The 19667-nt window shown below is 41.0% G+C and overlaps 1 protein-coding gene across 1 annotated transcript in view; it reads left to right on the forward strand.

Annotated features, from left to right (window-relative positions):
- Positions 1 to 19667, forward strand: part of LOC121739339 (85/88 kDa calcium-independent phospholipase A2) — a 49636-nt gene that overhangs the window by 22232 nt on the left and 7737 nt on the right. Inside the window, exons 7-13 of the mRNA XM_042131737.1 lie at positions 10096 to 10537; positions 12011 to 12184; positions 12650 to 12918; positions 13207 to 13350; positions 13766 to 13898; positions 14203 to 14348; positions 14543 to 14658. Of these exons, the coding sequence (XP_041987671.1) occupies positions 10096 to 10537; positions 12011 to 12184; positions 12650 to 12918; positions 13207 to 13350; positions 13766 to 13898; positions 14203 to 14348; positions 14543 to 14658 (1424 nt within the window). The remainder of the gene's footprint in view (positions 1 to 10095; positions 10538 to 12010; positions 12185 to 12649; positions 12919 to 13206; positions 13351 to 13765; positions 13899 to 14202; positions 14349 to 14542; positions 14659 to 19667) is intronic.

The following is a 19667-nucleotide window of genomic DNA, read 5'->3' on the forward strand; positions in this document are numbered from 1 at the left end:
CCTCGCCCCACCGGCCGTGCGCTCGCACAGTAGTCTGATCGATGCTTTTACGCAGGACGCATGACTATCGCTGATTTGCTCCTTGCCCGCTTCGCGCTAAATACGTATTTTATTTTCGCCTATTCTCTCTCGCTTGGCTGTGTAGCTCCTTCTAGTAATTGAGAGGGTGGACTGTACTTTCTCCTCTCTTCATTGGTGACCATCCGAAGAACACGATGTCGCAGTCGGGTAGTGATAACGAGAACAAAGGCCATTTCAGTTAAATCGCGTTGGTGTGCGGGTACCGCCTTTCTACCCTTCAAAACCGAAGCTGTGGTTTGCGTCGTTGGAGAGCCAATTTGCTCTGGCTGGAGTTTCATCAGACGCTACGAAGTATCGTGTATAGAAGTGGAGGACATCGTCGGGGGGCCAGCTTTACCTAACAAGTACGAGTTGTTGAAATCGGAGCTCGTCAAGAGGTTGTCTGCGTCACGTGAGAAGCAGGTCCAGCAGTTGCTGCACCACGAAGAGTTAGGGGACCGGAAGCCATCGCAGTTTCTTAGGCGGTTACGAGGCTTAGCTGGTTCGGAAGTACCTGATGACCTTCTCAGGACCCTTTGGGCCAGCCGTCTACCCAGCAGCGTGCAGCCGATAATCGCATCACAGGCCAAGATGAAGTTGGACGAGGTTGCCGAGCCTGCTGACCAGGTTCTGGATGCAGTATCCCTCAGCGTGCAGGTAGCAGTAGTTTCACCAGCCACCAGTGGATCTAGTGAGATTGCGATGTTGACGCGGCAAGTAGAAGCGCTAGCATAAAAAGTTGAGCGTATGTCGCGGTCTCACTCTAGAACCGGACATTCTTCAAAACGTCCGGGTCGTTCATCTTCGACGAGACGGTCGCAGTCGAGCTACAGACGACATCCGATGTGCTGGTTCCACTTCAAGTACGCGGAGAAGGCAAACAGGTGCGTGAAACCCTGTGACTATTCGGGAAATGCGGCAGGCAGTCGGTAATGGCGGCCGACGACTGCCCAAGTGCCGGTCGCCTGTTTGTAACGCATAAGCAGACTAAGCTACAATTTTTAGTGGACACTGGTAGCGATTTGTGTGTTTTCCCCCGTAAATTTTTAAAAGAATGTCGTGCCAAAACAAATTTTGAATTGTGTGCCGCTAACGGTTCAGTTATTAACACTTATGGTACTTACCACATTGTTTTAAATTTAGGGCTACGTCGTAACTTCCCTTGGAATTTTATTGTGGCCGATGTCATGAGGGCTATAATAGGCGTGTATTTCTTATCACACTACAACCTAATAGTAGATGTCCGAAATCAACGTCTCATAGACGGTAAGACTACGCTTGTTACGGCGGCTTCACTCGCGTCTTGTAACGATAGCATTTCTTCCGTGAAGGTGGTATCTGGTAACTCTGTGTATCATGACATTCTTGCTCAATACCCAGAAATTACACGTCCACCCGGGATACATCGCACAACACACCACAACACCATTCACCACATCCGCACAACACCTGGGCCACCGGTTTCTTGCACACCACGCAGGCTTGCACCCGATAAACTTAAGATAGCAAAGTCTGAGTTTGAGTCGATGTTGCAGAGTGGTAGCTGTCGACCTTCGGAATCAGCATGGGCTTCACCCCTTCACCTCGCGCCCAAGAAGGACAATGGGTGGCGTCCTTGTGGGGACTACCGCATGCTGAATGCCCGAACTATTCCCGACAGATACCCCATAAAACACATTCACGACTTTGCTCATTGTTTATCGGGCTGTACGGTCTTCTCCACCATCGACCTGGTTAAGGCTTATAACCAGATCCCCGTTCATCCCAACGATATCGCGAAAACCGCGATCACGACGCCGTTCGGACTTTACGAATTTCCATTTATGACATTTGGACTTCGTAACGCCGGACAGACGTTTCAGCGGTTTGTTGATGAGATGCTACGGGGTCTGGATTTTACATATGCCTACCTGGATGACTTCTTGGTCTTTTCCAGAGACGAGGAGACCCACAAAGACCATTTACGGCAGCTGCTCGAGAGGCTAAGGCAGTATGGTATGGCCGTCAACACGGCCAAGTGCGTTTTTGGTGTCTCGCAGGTAACTTTCTTGGGCTACCAAATTTCTAAGAGTGGTACAAAACCCATGCCAACGAAGGTCGAAGCCATCAAAAACTTCCCCATTCCGAAGACGGTAAGAGAACTCCGTAGGTTTCTTGGAATGGTGAACTTTTATCGCAGGTTCATCCCAGGCGCTGCTAAACAACAAGCTGCATTGAACGAGCTGCTCACAGGATCGGTGAAGGGTTCGCACCCGATCAACATTAGTGGTAATTTTGTGGTGACGGTGAGTCCTGGGAGCCTCTGGCATTTTTCTCTCATGGGTTAAGTCCTTCTCAACGGAAGTACTCGCCCTACGATCGAGAACTACTTGCTATTTACGAGAGCATTAAATATTTCAGGCACATGCTCGAGGCCCGGGACTTCACAGTCTACACCGATCACAAGCCTCTGACCTTCGCGTTTCACAATCGGAAGGGAAACTGCTCGCCAAGACAGTTCCGTCATTTGGATCTGATCGCGCAGTTTACCACCGATATTCGCCACATATCTGGTAAAGACAATGTGGTAGCTGACACTTTTTCGCGAGTTGAGGAGATTGCCCAGCCGATTGATCTTGAACAGCTGGCCGCTGCTCAACTGTCCGATCCAGAGCTGAAACAACTCGCGGAAGGCACGACGTCGCTACGCATCGAAAAAATCAAATTTCAAGGTGCGAAGACGGAACTGTTTTGCGACGTCAGTACGGGCGTCAGGAGGCCTTATGTACCCAGGGTGCTGCGCAAAAGGGTGTTCGAAAGTCTGCATAGTCTTAGTCACCCTGGTGCCAGTGCTACTGTTAAGCTGGTTTCCGAGCGATACGTATGGCCTGGAGTTAGACGGGACTGTAGGAACTGGACACGGGCATGCTTAGCATGACAGAAGTCCAAGATTACTCGCCATACCAGCGCTCCACTTGGCAACTTCCACCTTCCTTCGTCCCGTTTCAAATTTGTTCATATCGACCTGATAGGTCCTTTGCCTCCATCCCAGGGCTTCCGATATTGCCTCACCGCAATCGACCGTTTCACGCGTTGGCCTGAGGCACTACCAATAGAAGAGATGACGGCTGAAGCCGTAGCGAGAGCCCTCGTAAGTGGATGGATCTCAAGGTTTGGTTGTCCTGCTGACATCGTGACAGATCGTGGCAGGCAGTTTGAGTCGGCGCTGTTCCGAAATCTTTCTCATATGTTGCAGTGTACAGAAATTCGCACACTAACTGTAACATTCCGTGGCGCGCGCGCTGAACCGGTTCGGCCGGGCGGCCGCGCCGGCCCTCGCCCCACCGGCCGTGCGCTCGCACAGTAGTCTGATCGATGCTTTTACGCAGGACGCATGACTATCGCTGATTTGCTCCTTGCCCGCTTCGCGCTAAATACGTATTTTATTTTCGCCTATTCTCTCTCGCTTGGCTGTGTAGCTCCTTCTAGTAATAGAAAGGGTGGACTGTACTTTCTCCTCTCTTCATATACTATGGCTCCGGTGTGTATTTTTTAAAATAAAGTGGAATAAGTGCAAGGAAAGTGTATGATTATTTAATTGAGAGATACAAGTATCATTAATTATTTAATTAATGTTACTTGTATTATCGATGCAGCTTACTTCTCAGAAGTAATGTCAAATGGGTGCCTTACGCTCTGGAGTTAAGGTTGAATTTGTTATGTTCAATTTTGGTGACATTGGTGACCCTGTCGTGGTAATGATGATGATGATGATGATGATGAATGTAATTTGCATAGTAGCATATGCTTTCAGTTCTTAAAACAGCGCTGAAACCCCCAAACTTGTATCTATAAGGAATCCGGAGTTCTCTTAGTATCTTCGGAACCATAGTATACCTCGTTGCGAAATCTTGCGTTTTGGTAGCATATGCTTAGGATGCTTCTCATAAAACAAAAATCACCATATGTTTCCATATAAATTTCGAAGAGTTCCCTCGATTACTCATGGTTCCCATCATCAGGTCACCACTTTTGTGAAAATGGGACCAAATTGGAGTGAAACCTAATATAACAAAACAAAAATTTTGAAAATCGGTTCACAAACGGCGGAGCAATCGTTGAACATACAAAAAAAAAAATAAAAAAAATATCCACAGCCGAATATATAACCTCCTCGTTTATTGGAAGTCGGTTAAAAATATTAATATAATGATATTTTTATCTACGATAAGACATAGGGACTCCGATGCAAAATAATACTGAATGCACTAATTTATATTGCTTACGTCATTATACCAAAATGAGTTTACGATCTACTGTTGTACATATAAATTCATTGATCGGTTCTTTGTAATGTGGTGTCCTAATAATTATGCAAATGTAGCTATTGTGTAGGCACCATTATTTTCGTCAAGTTATATGAGCCATGTTTTATTCTAGTTATACTAATATTTACACTACGAGTCTACTGTCTTTGACTGACACGTTGACATGACATACAAGACCTCGTAGTGTCTAAACTCTAAACACACCATGCCGAAGCTCCGCGGCGGAAGTTCCGCATGATTACGTCATCAATGTCAACGCATACAATATAACGCGACGTAATTTCGGCATGGTCTGTCGGCATGGTCAGTAATTTAAAATACATTGCAGGCGGACCGCGGATCGCGGATTATGCCGAACTTCTGCCGCGGAACTTCGGCATGATGTATCTTCGGTATAGATGTATGGATGTGTGGATGTATGGATGTTTGTTACTCTTTCACGCAAAAACTACTGAACGGATTTTAATGAAACTTTACAATAATATAGCTTATACATCAGAATAACACATAGGCTACAATTTTAACCGACTTTCAAAATGGAAAAGGTGTTATGTTCGTTTTCTTATGTTCAACGATTACTCCGCCGTTTGTTTACCGATTTTCAAAATTTTTCTTTTGGTATGTAGGGTATCATCCCAATTTGGTATTATATTCACAAAAGTGGTGATCTGATGAAGGATCCATAAGTAATCGAGGGAACTCCTCAAAATTTATGGGGAAACCCAGATGATGATGATGATGAGATGGTTAAAAATGTGCCCTCAAAACGAGGATGTACGACCATTGGTGACTTTTTAGCGGTGAACGCGCAGACTTGTTTCTTGGCGAGGTTGAATTGGACTAAGTTACGTCTACCCTATTCAGAGACTTTCTCCAATGAATTCTCAATTTTAGACACATGTTCGTTTCAACTCTCAATGACATTTAGCCGAGAAATATTGGGGGAGCCGGTACATACAGCATCACCTGTACTATCATCCGCATAGCAATGAATGCCGTAACATGTCATTGATATGCAGTATGAATAAGGTAGGCGACACAGCCCTGAGGAACACCAGCATCAACAGACTGAGTTACCGAGCATTCGCCGTCAACAACGACCTTTATGCTTCTATCTGCTAAGAAACTTTTTTGCGATTTGCATGGGCAAGCGCCCTGGCGTCAAGCGTTTCCCCACACAAAAACGAAAAAAAAATGTTCTCTTTCAGCGCTACTACTTTTACAGTAAACTTAATACACGGGACTCATACACAGTACATACACTAAAGTATTATCACTTAGTTTTGTTATACCTTGTATACTAATATTATGAAGCTGAAGTTTTGTGTGTTTGAAAGTGCTAATCTCAGGTTATCTTAAAGTTAAGTTAAGTTAAGTTATAAAGTTTACTCCCCTTGATATGTTCTTTCATAATATGCTGGTTTGGTGAGTGGCCGCGAGATTTGAAAATGACGCCAATATTACCCAAACCCTTTTCCTTTCAATCTTATATACATTTATTTATAATGGCTGGCTCGTCAAACTAAGGTTAAACATATTTGTTCAAAAATAAATATATATATATATATATATATATATATATATATATATATATATATATATATATATATATATATATATATATATATATATATATATATATATATATATATATATATATATATATTAAATATATATAAAAATGTACCACCAACTAGTTTTTATTATTCTTAGCCACCAACATTATAGTGTACTAGATGTCCCGCGAGGCTTCGCCCGCGTAAATTAGGAATTTTACAGAAACCGTATATTTTCCCATAAAAAATATTTCCCCCGTTTTTCCCACATTTTCCTGAGTTTCTTCGGTCGTATTAGTCTTAGCGTGATAATATAATCTATCTAAAATAATATATCTAAAAATCTATCTAACACTGAGATAAGTTTTTAAATCGGACCTGTAGTTCCTGAGATTGACGCGTTCAAGCAAACATACTCTTCAGGTATATAATATTAGGTAGGTATAGATTTTTTTTAATTATCGCTTGACAAACTCGAATCTCGATCTAAAAGACTATGAAATGGTATAATATGGTAGTGATGATGATGATGATGAATGTAATTTGCATAGTAGCATATGCTTTCTTTTCTTAAAACAACGCCGAAACTCCCAAACTTGTATCTATAAAGAATCAGGAGTTCTCTCAGCACCTTCCGAACCACGGTATACCAGGTATATCTCGGTGCAAAATCTTACTTGTTGGTAGCATATGCTTAGAATACTTCTCACGAAACCGAAGTCACCACATGTTTCCCTATAAGTTTTGAGGAGTTCCTTCGATTATTTATGGATCCTTCATCAGATCACAACTTTTGTGAATATAATACCAAATTGAGATGATACCCTATATACCAAAAGAAAAATTTTGAAAATCGGTTAACAAACGGCGGAGTAATCGTTGAATATAAGAAAACGAACATAACACCTCCCCCATTTTGAAAGTCGGTTAAAATTGTAGCCTATGTGTTATTCTGATGTAAAAGCTATATTATTGTAAAGTTTCATCAAAATCCGTTCAGTAGTTTTTGCGTGAAAGAGTAACAAACATCCATACATCCACACATCCATACATTCAAACAAACTTTCGCCTTTATAATATTAGTAGGATTAACAAAAAGATACCCAAAATCTGCAGATTTTTATTTTTACTGTGCGTCAGCCCTCAACTAAATCCATACTAATATTATAAATGCGAAAGTATCTCTGTCTGTCTGTCCGTCTGTCTTGCTTTCACGCCAAAACTACTGAACCGATTGCAATGAAATTTTGTACACAGTTATTCTAGAGTCTGAGAAAGGACATAGGCTACATTTTGATGTGGGAAAATATCTTACGAGGGCTGCTATTTATGTATCCGGAACTGGCCACTTACAAGAACAATATTTAAAAAGTAATTACAACATTTGAAAATAGAACTCTTTGGTTGAAGAATACATTTTGTTTCATGTGACTGTCAATTATTTTTCCATTGTGGCGTCATTTTGAAAATTGCGTGTCTTCATTTGCCATGGATTTAACGCGTGAACATTTTCGTGCAATGATTTACTACGATTTTCGGCGTGGGTTAAATCAACAACAGTGCTTTATTCAACTCACCGCAACTTTTGGAGATGAAGCACCATCAAAAACCACTGTTTATCACTGGTACAGTGAGTTTAATCGTGGGCGGTCTATGCTCACGGATGAAAATAAAGAAGGTCGCCCAAAAACAGCTGTTGTCCCACATAATATAGATGCTGTGCGGGAACTAATAATGCGTGATCGTCATGTTACATATCGCGAGATAGAGGCGTCCTTAGGCATAAGTATGACGAGCATACATAAGATATTACACGAACATTTGGCTGTAAAAAAAATATGTTCGCGTTGGATTCCGCACAACTTGACAATCGATCAAAAACGGGCTCGTGTCGATTGGTGCAAAAACATGATAAAAAAATACAACCGTGGTACGTCAAAAGCCGTTTATAATATCTACACAGGTGATGAATCTTGGATCTATGCATATGACCCCGAAACTAAACAACAGTCAACGGTGTGGGTGTTCCAAGATGAGCCGAAACCAACAAAAGTTACTCGTGCAAAAAGTACTTTGAAGCAAATGGTCGCCTGTTTTTTTGGAATTAATGGACATGTGGCTACAGTGCCATTAGAGAATCGTAAAACGGTTAATTCTGAATGGTATACGACCATTTGTTTACCAGAAGTCTTTGAAGAAATAAGAAAGGACAACCGACAACGCAGAATCATATTACATCACGACAATGCTAGCTGTCACACCTCAGCTGAAACAACTCAGTTTTTGGAGGGTCAAAAGATCGAATTGACTGGTCATCCGCCGTACAGCCCTGATTTGGCACCTAACGATTTCTTTTTATTTCCATACGCGAAGAACAAATTACGTGGTCAACGTTTTTCGAGCCGCGAAGAGGCTGTTGATGCGTTCAAAATGCACGTTTTGGAGATACCTCAATCAGAATGGAAAAAGTGCTATGAAAATTGGTTCCAGCGTATGCAAAAGTGTGTCGATCATCGCGGCGAATATTTTGAAAAGCAATAAAACCATATTAAATGATATATGTTTGTTTCTTTTTTTAATTCCGGATACATAAATAGCAGCCCTCGTATTTCCATGAAAATATCGATGAAAATGAATTCGCATTGTGCGTGGCCAGCGCTCATCCCGGGGGTCCTGGGTTCGAGTCCCGCAGGCGGAACAAAAAGTTTTCAATGTTCCTGGGTCTTGGATGTGTATTAAAATAAAATTTCAAAAATCTTAAACATATTTTATGTATAATATTATAAAAAATCCAGAAATATATCGATGGAATGAACATTTTAGTTCTAATACGATTCAGCAGATGGCGTTTTATTTTTTACTTTAGTGTAACATAGAACTAATCATACTTATTAGTTAGTATGTTTTTGTTTATAGTTTTTAATACGTTAGAATATTATGTTTAATAATATTATCACTTGGTATAATAATAATCAATCTATCTTATCTTATAGAACTCCTACTGCATTTCTAATATATGTGACAAGTTGACAACAGAAGGCGCTCTAAAATAAAGGAGTTCGAGTGTACCGTGTTGGCCTATATTCCATCCAGAAAATATATCAATGCAATCAACATTTTAATTCTAATATATGAAAACAGATGGCGTTTTATTTTTTACTTTATTATTGTAACAGAACTAATCATACCTACTTTACTATATAATATTGTTTTTATTCATAACTAGCTGTTGCCCGCGACATCGTCTGCGTGGACTTTAGTTTATAGCGCGCGGTGTCAACAAAATTTGTGTCAAATTTAAAAACTTTTTAAAACCCTGGTAAGTGGTACCCCTCTTAGGGCCGCGCTACACCGGAATGGCAGCGCTGAAAGTGCTCGCCTCGCATGGCAGCTCCATTCCGGTGTAGCGCGGCCGTTAATTAATCAAAATACCCAAAAACAGCTATGCAGTGTGCACATAATCTATACTTATATTATAAATGCGAAAGTATCTCTGTCTGTCTGTCAGTCTCGCTTTCACGCCAAACGCCAAAAGTATCTCTGTCTGTCTGTCAGTCTCGCTTTCACGCCAAACGCCAAAACTTCCGAACCGATTGTAATGAAATTTTGTATACAGATAGTCTAAAGCCTGAGAAAGGACATAGGCTACTTTTTTACTGAAAAAAAGGGTAGTAAGGGGGTGAAAATGCGTAAATTTGTTCAAATTAAGTTAGTTCCAACAATTCATAATAGATGGCGCCGTGCGTCTTCTACATCGCGCTGACGCTTGCTCAAAAGTCTTTCTATCAGACGTGGTATCATCTTACATTTAAGTTTCGATTTTTTTCGATTGTTATATCTATTCTACGGTATTAAATAACTCAGTACTTTATCTGTGCAGTGACGTAACCTTAAATCTATCAATGATAAATAGTTTATGGGTAAAGTTGTGTAATTGGAGGGCTAAATAAGCTTTAAAATTTGGCATAAAATATAAAGTTTAATATAAAAAAATGAAATACTTATTGTGTGCACACTGCACAGCTGTATTGATTTAAGGGGTACCAGGGTTTTTTTATAAAAGCTTTTGACACCAATTTTGTTGACATCGCGCGCTATAAACTGAAGTCCACGCGGACGAAGTCGCGGGCAACAGCTAGTCGTTAATAAGTAAATTTTTGGGCTATTTACAGGTATAGTCGGCGATGTAGTTCAGGACAACAAACCGAAGTTATTCCAACAGGATATGAAACGAGGTGGTACACCGCTACACTGGGCAGTTTCCGCTGAAGTGGTCGAGGCCTTGGCCGACAAAAACTGCGCCATAAACGCCCTGAATTTCGACGGCAGGACGGCTCTCCATATAATGGTCCTTCGAGGCAGACTGGACTGCATTATAGCCCTTATGGCGCGAGGCGCGGAGATCTCAGTTGGGGACAACGAAGGGAATACTCCACTACATTTAGCGGCTAAGCAGACGAATATCAACATACTACAGGCGCTAATAGTGTTCGGCGCGGATCTAGAAGCTAAGAATAATGCTGGGAACACGGCAAGGCATTTGGTGCCCGCCGAAATGTCGAACGGTGGTTATGATAAAATACTGTACATACTGCACAGCGTTGGAGCGAAAAGGTATTTTTTTTATTTCATAAAGTGTACTTATATTTTATGTGATTGTTATGTTATTAGACTCATAACTGTGGCCAGTGGCTCCCTAAGTTTATGAGGGTAAGCGAAGCGAACTGCGGGGCTAAAATGGTAACATTTAGCAATTCCTCTCAATCAATTCAGCAAATGAATTGTCAAAACTGTCAAACTGACAAATGTCAAATTAGTACGAATTACTATACCCTGTGCATTTTAAGTAATAGTAGGGAAGTTACCTAAAAAAATTAATCGATAATTTAAAAATATCGAATCACTTCCTAAAGGAATTGCAATCGCAATTATCGATTTCGTACTGACGTTTTATAGCCTCAGTCATGTCAGCTTTCAAACAACAAAAATGTGATAGTTTCTATTTTGAGATAGTGCGTAGATTTTACAATATAGGATTAAGCGGGGCTAAAATGGTCGCTTTGGAGAATCATAATATTATGAATCATAATATGATTCATTTTTTTTAAATCGCAAAATGCAAGTCTGCTTGCAAATCATGTCTATAGTTTGTGCGTTTTAAGATGATATGGGTGACAGTTTTCATATTCCTTGCTACGGGATGTTTTTACTAGAAAACAAAAAAAAACAAAATGTAATAAATTATATTCCATCTACAAAAACAAATGTTTCATATAATTGTAAATGAATAAAAATGAAAAGTTGCTAAATGCTAACTTATTAATATAAAATTATAAGTATTAACTGTGAAATAGGAGTAAGTATAAAATTATTGTCAAGAAAACATTTGAAAAATGTCAGATGCATGAAACGGAACTTATGTCAATAGAGATTGACAGTGGCCGTGTTCGTCGGCGTATTTTTGGACAAACCTTTTATTGCGCATGTCCAGAAGATGTCATGGCAACGCCATAACAAGTTGCTGGTCAAGTCGTAAACAACGTATTAATTGTTTATACATGATTAAAATAATAAAATCTAACATAAAAACATAAGCCTAAATTGTCTAAAATAATTTATTTAACACTATAATAGTGTTTGATTATTTTAGAATAGAAAATATGGTTATGGATCACTTGGAAAATTTAGTGGAGGAAGTTATCGAGGTATTAATATTATTTAAATGGTTAAATGTCAAGTCGTAAACAGTTGTCGTTGCCATGGCATGACATGATTTGGACATGCGCAGTAACTAGGTTTTGCAGCGAATGCGCTAAAAATTACGCCGACGAACACGGCCTCTGTTGAATCGAAATCAAATCGATAAAAAGGGCGGCCATCTTAAATCGCCGGCGCGCGGCGCCACTATGAGCCAATGACAATGCAATATGTAATTATTTAAAATTAAAAAACAGTAATAATAAACGGCGTGCCTTTTTTTATACTTTTTGCACACATAATGGTACAGAGGCGGGCTTAATGCCTTTAGGCCTTTTTCATTTTTAAACCTTTTTTTCTTAATGCGTTATTTTAATCATATATTCACAGATGTCGTGTGGGCGTGTCCGGTTGTCGTGCGGGTTGCGCGGACCGCGGGGAGTACAACGGCGTGCCCCCCGCGCCGCCGCCGCCCCCCGCCGCCAGACAGCTCGTGGACGACATGCTGGACGCCGCCGCCATGGCTAAAGCCGCCAACATGACGCCCAGCGAGAAGGTTGGACGGTAAGCAGAAAAGACTAGAGAGTGTCTCATCTCAACTTATTAGAAATGTCCGTATGTGCCCGTAATTATGCCAAAAAGTCCCGGGCATTCCATATATAATATTCATTATTCATGTCTAAATACTCAATATGCATGTAAGTACGTTTAACCATTATATAACGGTGATATGTTTGAGATGTACGCAAACTAATACGCACGCACAAATGCGTGTCATTTGTGACGCATCGGACATTTCCAATCTGCGGGCGCTGCCGCACACTGTTCCCATTAAACTGACATTCCATTAAATATAATTTTATAGTAAACAAGTGAAAACAGAAAAAACATGCGAAGTCTCTACTTGAAAAACAATAACTCTAATTACTTCAACAATAAACAACACAACTCTGTAAAGGGTCGGATGCAGAAACTCAAACTTGTGTAGCACATATCTAAATAAATAAAAAAAAAAAACATTTATTTCAGCCTTCTCTGCCTGGATGGTGGTGGCATAAAGGGTCTAATTCTAGTCCAAATTCTGCTGAATCTCGAAGCGGCAGCAGGCAAGCCCATAGTGCATTGCTTCGACTGGATAGCTGGCACCAGTACTGGCGGGATACTAGCGTTGGCGATAGCTAGTGGCAAGACTCTAAGGGAGTGTCAACGCCTGTACTTTATGATGAAAGAACGAGCATTCATCGGCAAAAGACCCTTCCCGTCTGAACCTTTGGAGACCATTTTGAAGGATTGTTTGGGTAAGTGATTATTTATGTGAACCATTTTAAAGATAAAATTAGATATTGCTCGGCACTGTGTTGCGTCGAAATACTAATCCTCATAGCATACATAAGATGTGCCTAATTTGGCGGTCTGAACTTAATTTTGTAAAACTTTTTAAATTACTTATTATTATTTATCACAATAAAGAATCTGTGTTTTTTTTTTAATTTGTTTAGGGCCCGGAAATCGTGAATCTGTATCCTTTTCCGGAACCCAGTATCTTTCAGTAGCGTCTATGTCTCATTTCAACTCATTGCTTTCAGGTGCTGAAACCGTGATGACGGACATCAAAGACCCCAAGCTGATGGTGTTAGCCGTGCTGGCGGATCGCAAGCCGGTCGACCTGCACATATTCCGCAACTACCGCTCCGCGCTCGATATACTACACGAGTACCACGGCACAGGAAGTAAGTTTACACGTACACGCATGAATGTACTATCAGAGAAGTTGATTCCTATGCTAATCGGGGACCTAAGTAGTTTGGTCGCGTTACGTCAAACCCAGCTGACAGATCACAATTAACATTGAATTGACATATTCGACCAAATAACGTTGGTCTGTCAATTGCATAGGAATCAACTTCCTCGATGGTACATGTGCGTATGTATACGCTATATAATTTTTTACATGAATATAATATTATGGTTGATGTTAATATTTTTAATATTATAAGTGAAATTCTCAGCGATAGTGCCACATCAATCACACCACAACTCGGCGTAAATACAGGGCCACACCCACATGTATGACATAACCGAACAACACTTTACTGTAAGGCGACGATATCTATTAAGTATACGATAACGGATGTGTCTTTTTAGGTCCAGTGCGATCAGAGGGATCGGGTGATAGCTCCGTCTCTTTCAATACGCCGCCACCGCCCGAGCAGCAGCTGGTGTGGCAGGCGGCGCGCGCGTCCGGCGCCGCGCCCTCGTACTTTAGGGCGTGCGGCAGGTGAGCGTGCTGTCTCTGTCTGTCTGTAGCTCCCTCTCTCTCAATCCGCCGCCGCCGCCCGAGTAGCTGCGGGTATCTTATAGCAGCTATATTATGTTAGTGTGATATCTTTGTCTCTCTTTGGTTGTTCCCTCTCTTTCACTCCTTCAGCGCTAGTGTGAGTCTACCCTTCTAACTTGAAAGTAGGTTAAATTCTTTTTTGGGTTGCGTGGTCCCAAAGGAAAGTCCTTCCGTATGTCTGTCTATCAAGACTCAAGATCATTTTTAATAACAGTTATATGAGATAATATTTATTTATTGCCAGTTTCCTGGACGGCGGTTTAATCGGCAACAACCCCACGTTGGACGCGTTGACTGAGCTGGCCGAGCTGCGCCTGGCGCTGGAGGCGACCGGCAGACAAGACGAGGCCAAAAAAACGAACTTAAAAGTCGTCGTGTCATGTGGGACGGGTGAGTAAAGCAGATTTATCTGCTTGTAAACTTAACAAAAGTGAACTTTAAACTATAAACAATGTGGGCGCGCTTGTGCCAGTCTGGATTAAGTTTAATAGAAGTTTGAAGAAGAAGAAGTCGGAATATTTATAGACGCGGAGATGTTACATACAGACACTTTCCTATTTATAACACCTATATGTTGATTACAGGTGCGATACCTGTCACCCAACTGCGCGACATCGACATCTTCAAGCCGGAGGGTCTGTGGGACACCGTCAGCGTCGCCATGGGCATTAACGCCATCAAGACGCTCATTGTGGATCAGGTATGTTGCAGTCAGTAAGCCAGCTGGATGTCTAAGCCGATACCTGTGACCCAACGGCGCGACATCGACATCTTCAAGCCGGAGGGTCTGTGGGTCACCGTCAGCGTCGCCATGGGCAATAACGCCATCAGGACGCTCATTGTGGACCAGGTATATTGTAGTCAGTCAGCCAGCTGGATGTCTAGGCCGATACCTGTGACCCAACTGCGCGACATCGACATCTTCAAGCCGGAGGGTCTGTGGGACACCGTCAGCGTCGCCATGGGCATTAACGCCATCAGGACGCTCATTGTGGATCAGGTATGTTGCAGTCAGTAAGCCAGCTGGATGTCTAAGCCGATACCTGTGACCCAACTGCGCGACATCGACATCTTCAAGCCGGAGGGTCTGTGGGTCACCGTCAGCGTCGCCATGGGCAATAACGCCATCAGGACGCTCATTGTGGACCAGGTATGTTGTAGTCAGTCAGCCAGCTGGATGTCTAGGCCGATACCTGTGACCCAACTGCGCGACATCGACATCTTCAAGCCGGAGGGTCTGTGGGACACCGTCAGCGTCGCCATGGGCATTAACGCCATCAGGACGCTCATTGTGGATCAGGTATGTTGCAGTCAGTCAGCCAGCTGGATGTCTAGGCCGATACCTGTGACCCAACTGCGCGACATCGCTATCTTCACGCCGGAGGGTCTGTGGGACACCGTCAGCGTCGCCGTGGGCACCAACGCCATCAGGACGCTCATTGTGGACCAGGTATGTAGTAGTCAGTCAGCCAATTGGATGTCTAGGCCGTTAAAGAATTCAAAGAAACAAAATGTGTCGCTGTAGGCATTAACATCAGTAGGAAGGTCATTAGCTTAGCCAATTGGACGCCTATTGGTGGATAAGGCTGTCTTCACATTAAGTCGCGAGTCGCTAACGTCTTATTCACAAACGCTAAATATAACTGGATGGCTGTAATCTATACATTTTATAAAACAAAGTCGCTTTTTTCTCTCATGTCCCTTTGTTCCCTTTAATCTTTATTAAAACTACGCCTACGCAACGGATTTTGATGATTATTTAAGTGTTAGATAGCCCATTTATCGAGAAAGGCTATAGGCTATATTTTATCACGCTAAGACTAATAGGATAATGTGGAAAAAACGGGGGAAATTATTTGAAAGGGCTTATCTCGCGAACTACCTACTGTAGCAATTTTCATGTTATTTGGCACAGATAAGAAGTAGACCACGTGAAGTATCATAGGCTATCGATTTTAATCATTTTTTCAGTGGCTATATATATATTTAATACCCGTGCGACGCCGGGGCGGGTCGCTAGTATGCTATTATAATATTCACAGCCCACAGATAGGTGAATGCATGATTTTTTATAATCATATTATGCAAGAATGTCTAACCACATATTTTATCCGTAAATGAACACATATGCCACGATTATATCTAACTAGCTGTTGCCCGCGACTTCGTCCGCGTGGACTTCAGTTTATAGCGCGCGATGTCAACAAAATTGGTGTCAAAAGCTTTTATAAAAAAAGCCTGGTACCCCTTAAATCAATAGAGCTGTGCAGTGTGCACACAATAAGTATTTCATTTTTTTATATTAAACTTTATATTTTATGCCAAATTTTAAAGCTTATTTAGCCCTCCAATTACACAACTTTACCCATAAACTATTTATCATTGATAGATTTAAGGTTACGTCACACACAGATAAAGTACTGAGTTATTTAATACCGTAGAATAGATATAACAATCGAAAAAAATCGAAACTTAAATGTAAAATGATACCACGTCTTATAGAAAGACTTTTGAGCAAGCGTCAGCGCGATGTAGAAGACTCACGGCGCCATCTATTATGAATTGTTGGAACTAACTTAATTTGAACAAATTTACGCATTTTCACCCCCTTACAACCCTTTTTTCCAGTAAAAAAAGTAGCCTATGTCCTTTCTCAGGCTTTAGACTATCTGTATACAAAATTTCATTACAATCGGTTCGGAAGTTTTGGCGTTTGGCGTGAAAGCGAGACTGACAGACAGACAGACAGACAGACAGACAGACAGACAGACAGAGATACTTTTGGCGTTTGGCGTGAAAGCGAGACTGACAGACAGACAGACAGACAGACAGAGATACGTTCGCATTTATAATATTAGTATAGATTATGTGCACACTGCACAGCTGTTTTTGGGTATTTTGATTAATTAAGGGCCGCGCTACACCGGAATAGCAGCGGCGAGGCGAGCACTTTCAGCGCTGCCATTCCGGTGTAGCGCGGCCCTAAGAGGGGTACCACTTGTCAGGGTTTTAAAAAGTTTTTAAATTTGACAAATTTTGTTGACACCGCGCGCTATAAACTAAAGTCCACGCAGACGAAGTCGCGGGCAACAGCTAGTACATAAAATATGTTTAAGATTTTTGAAATTTTATTTTAATACACATCCAAGACCCAGGAACATTGAAAACTTTTTGTTCCGCCTGCGGGACTCGAACCCAGGACCCCCGGGATGAGCGCTGGCCACGCGCAATGCGAATTCATTTTCATCGATATTTTCATGGAAATAAGATATTTTCCCACATCAAAATGTAGCCTATGTCCTTTCTCAGACTCTAGAATAACTGTGTACAAAATTTCATTGCAATCGGTTCAGTAGTTTTGGCGTGAAAGCAAGACAGACAGACAGACAAACAGACAGACAGACAGACAGACAGACAGACAGAGATACTTTCGCATTTATAATATTAGTATGGATAATATTCTAACGTATTAAAAACTATAAACAAAAACATACTAACTAATAAGTATGATTAGTTCTATGTTACAATAAAGTAAAAAATAAAACGCCATCTGTTGAATAGTATTAGAACTAAAATGTTCATTGCGTCGATATATTTCTAGATTTTTTATAATATTATACATAAAATATGTTTAAGATTTTTGAAATTTTATTTTAATACACATCCAAGACCCAGGAACATTGAAAACTTTTTGTTCCGCCTGCGGCACTCGAACCCAGGACCCCCGGGATGAGCGCTGGCCACGCGCAATGCGAATTCATTTTCATCGATATTTTCATGGAAATAAGATATTTTCCCACATCAAAATGTAGCCTATGTCCTTTCTCAGACTCTAGAATAACTGTGTACAAAATTTCATTGCAATCGGTTCAGTAGTTTTGGCGTGAAAGCAAGACAGACAGACAGACAGACAGACAGACAGACAGAGATACTTTCGCATTTATAATATTAGTATGGATTATAAAAAATAAAAATAAAATAGCCTTTATTGCTGTGTTTACTAACTGCACTTCATGAAATATAATATTTTCTAAATTAATTTACAGTATCTTTTTTAAGTTATACACTTATTACTATATTATAAATTATTATTTTCCTTCTCCCAACAGCTTGTCTTTCGACAAAGGCCTCCTCTAAGGCTTTCCATTTATCTTTGTCCTTTGCTTTGCATAGCCATCCTGGTCCAGCTACGAGGGCTGCTATTTATGTATCCGGAACTGGCCACTTACAAGAACAATATTTAAAAAGTAATTACAACATTTGAAAATAGAATTCTTTGGTTGAAGAATACATTTTGTTTCATGTGACTGTCAATTATTTTTCCATTGTGGCGTCATTTTGAAAATTGCGTGTCTTCATTTGCCATGGATTTAACGCGTGAACATTTTCGTGCAATGATTTACTACTATTTTCGGCGTGGGCTAAATCAACAACAGTGCTTTATTCAACTCACCGCAACTTTTGGAGATGAAGCACCATCAAAAACCACTGTTTATCACTGGTACAGTGAGTTTAATCGTGGGCGGTCTATGCTCACGGATGAAAATAAAGAAGGTCGCCCAAAAACAGCTGTTGTCCCACAAAATATAGATGCTGTGCGGGAACTAATAATGCGTGATCGTCATGTTACATATCGCGAGATAGAGGCGTCCTTAGGCATAAGTATGACGAGCATACATAAGATATTACACGAACATTTGGCTGTAAAAAAAATATGTTCGCGTTGGATTCCGCACAACTTGACAATCGATCAAAAACGGGCTCGTGTCGATTTGTGCAAAAAAATGATAAAAAAATACAACCGTGGTACGTCAAAAGCCGTTTATAATATCTACACAGGTGATGAATCTTGGATCTATGCATATGACCCCGAAACTAAACAACAGTCAACGGTGTGGGTGTTCCAAGATGAGCCGAAACCAACAAAAGTTACTCGTGCAAAAAGTACTTTGAAGCAAATGGTCGCCTGTTTTTTTGGAATTAATGGACATGTGGCTACAGTGCCATTAGAGAATCGTAAAACGGTTAATTCTGAATGGTATACGACCATTTGTTTACCAGAAGTCTTTGAAGAAATAAGAAAGGACAACCGACAACGCAGAATCATATTACATCACGACAATGCTAGCTGTCACACCTCAGCTGAAACAACTCAGTTTTTGTAGGGTCAAAAGATCGAATTGACTGGTCATCCGCCGTACAGCCCTGATTTGGCACCTAACGATTTCTTTTTATTTCCATACGCGAAGAACAAATTACGTGGTCAACGTTTTTCGAGCCGCGAAGAGGCTGTTGATGCGTTCAAAATGCACGTTTTGGAGATACCTCAATCAGAATGGAAAAAGTGCTATGAAAATTGGTTCCAGCGTATGCAAAAGTGTGTCGATCATCGCGGCGAATATTTTGAAAAGCAATAAAACCATATTAAATGATATATGTTTGTTTCTTTTTTTAATTCCGGATACATAAATAGCAGCCCTCGTACTTCCTTCAAGTCATCTACCCAACTTTTAGTCGTTCTTCCCCTGCTTATAGTACTTCCTGTAGGGTACCGTTCCGTTACAATTCTTGTCCATTTCTCTCTTTTCTCTCTTAGCATGTGTCCTGTCCAACGAAATTTTAATTATTTACATGTCGATTGTACTTTTTTAAACTTTGACTTTTCTTTAATAATCTTTAATTTCTCTCTGTCTTTTCTTTTTATACCCA

This window comes from Aricia agestis, chromosome Z (assembly GCF_905147365.1).
Source record: "Aricia agestis chromosome Z, ilAriAges1.1, whole genome shotgun sequence".
Taxonomy (NCBI): domain Eukaryota; kingdom Metazoa; phylum Arthropoda; class Insecta; order Lepidoptera; family Lycaenidae; genus Aricia; species Aricia agestis.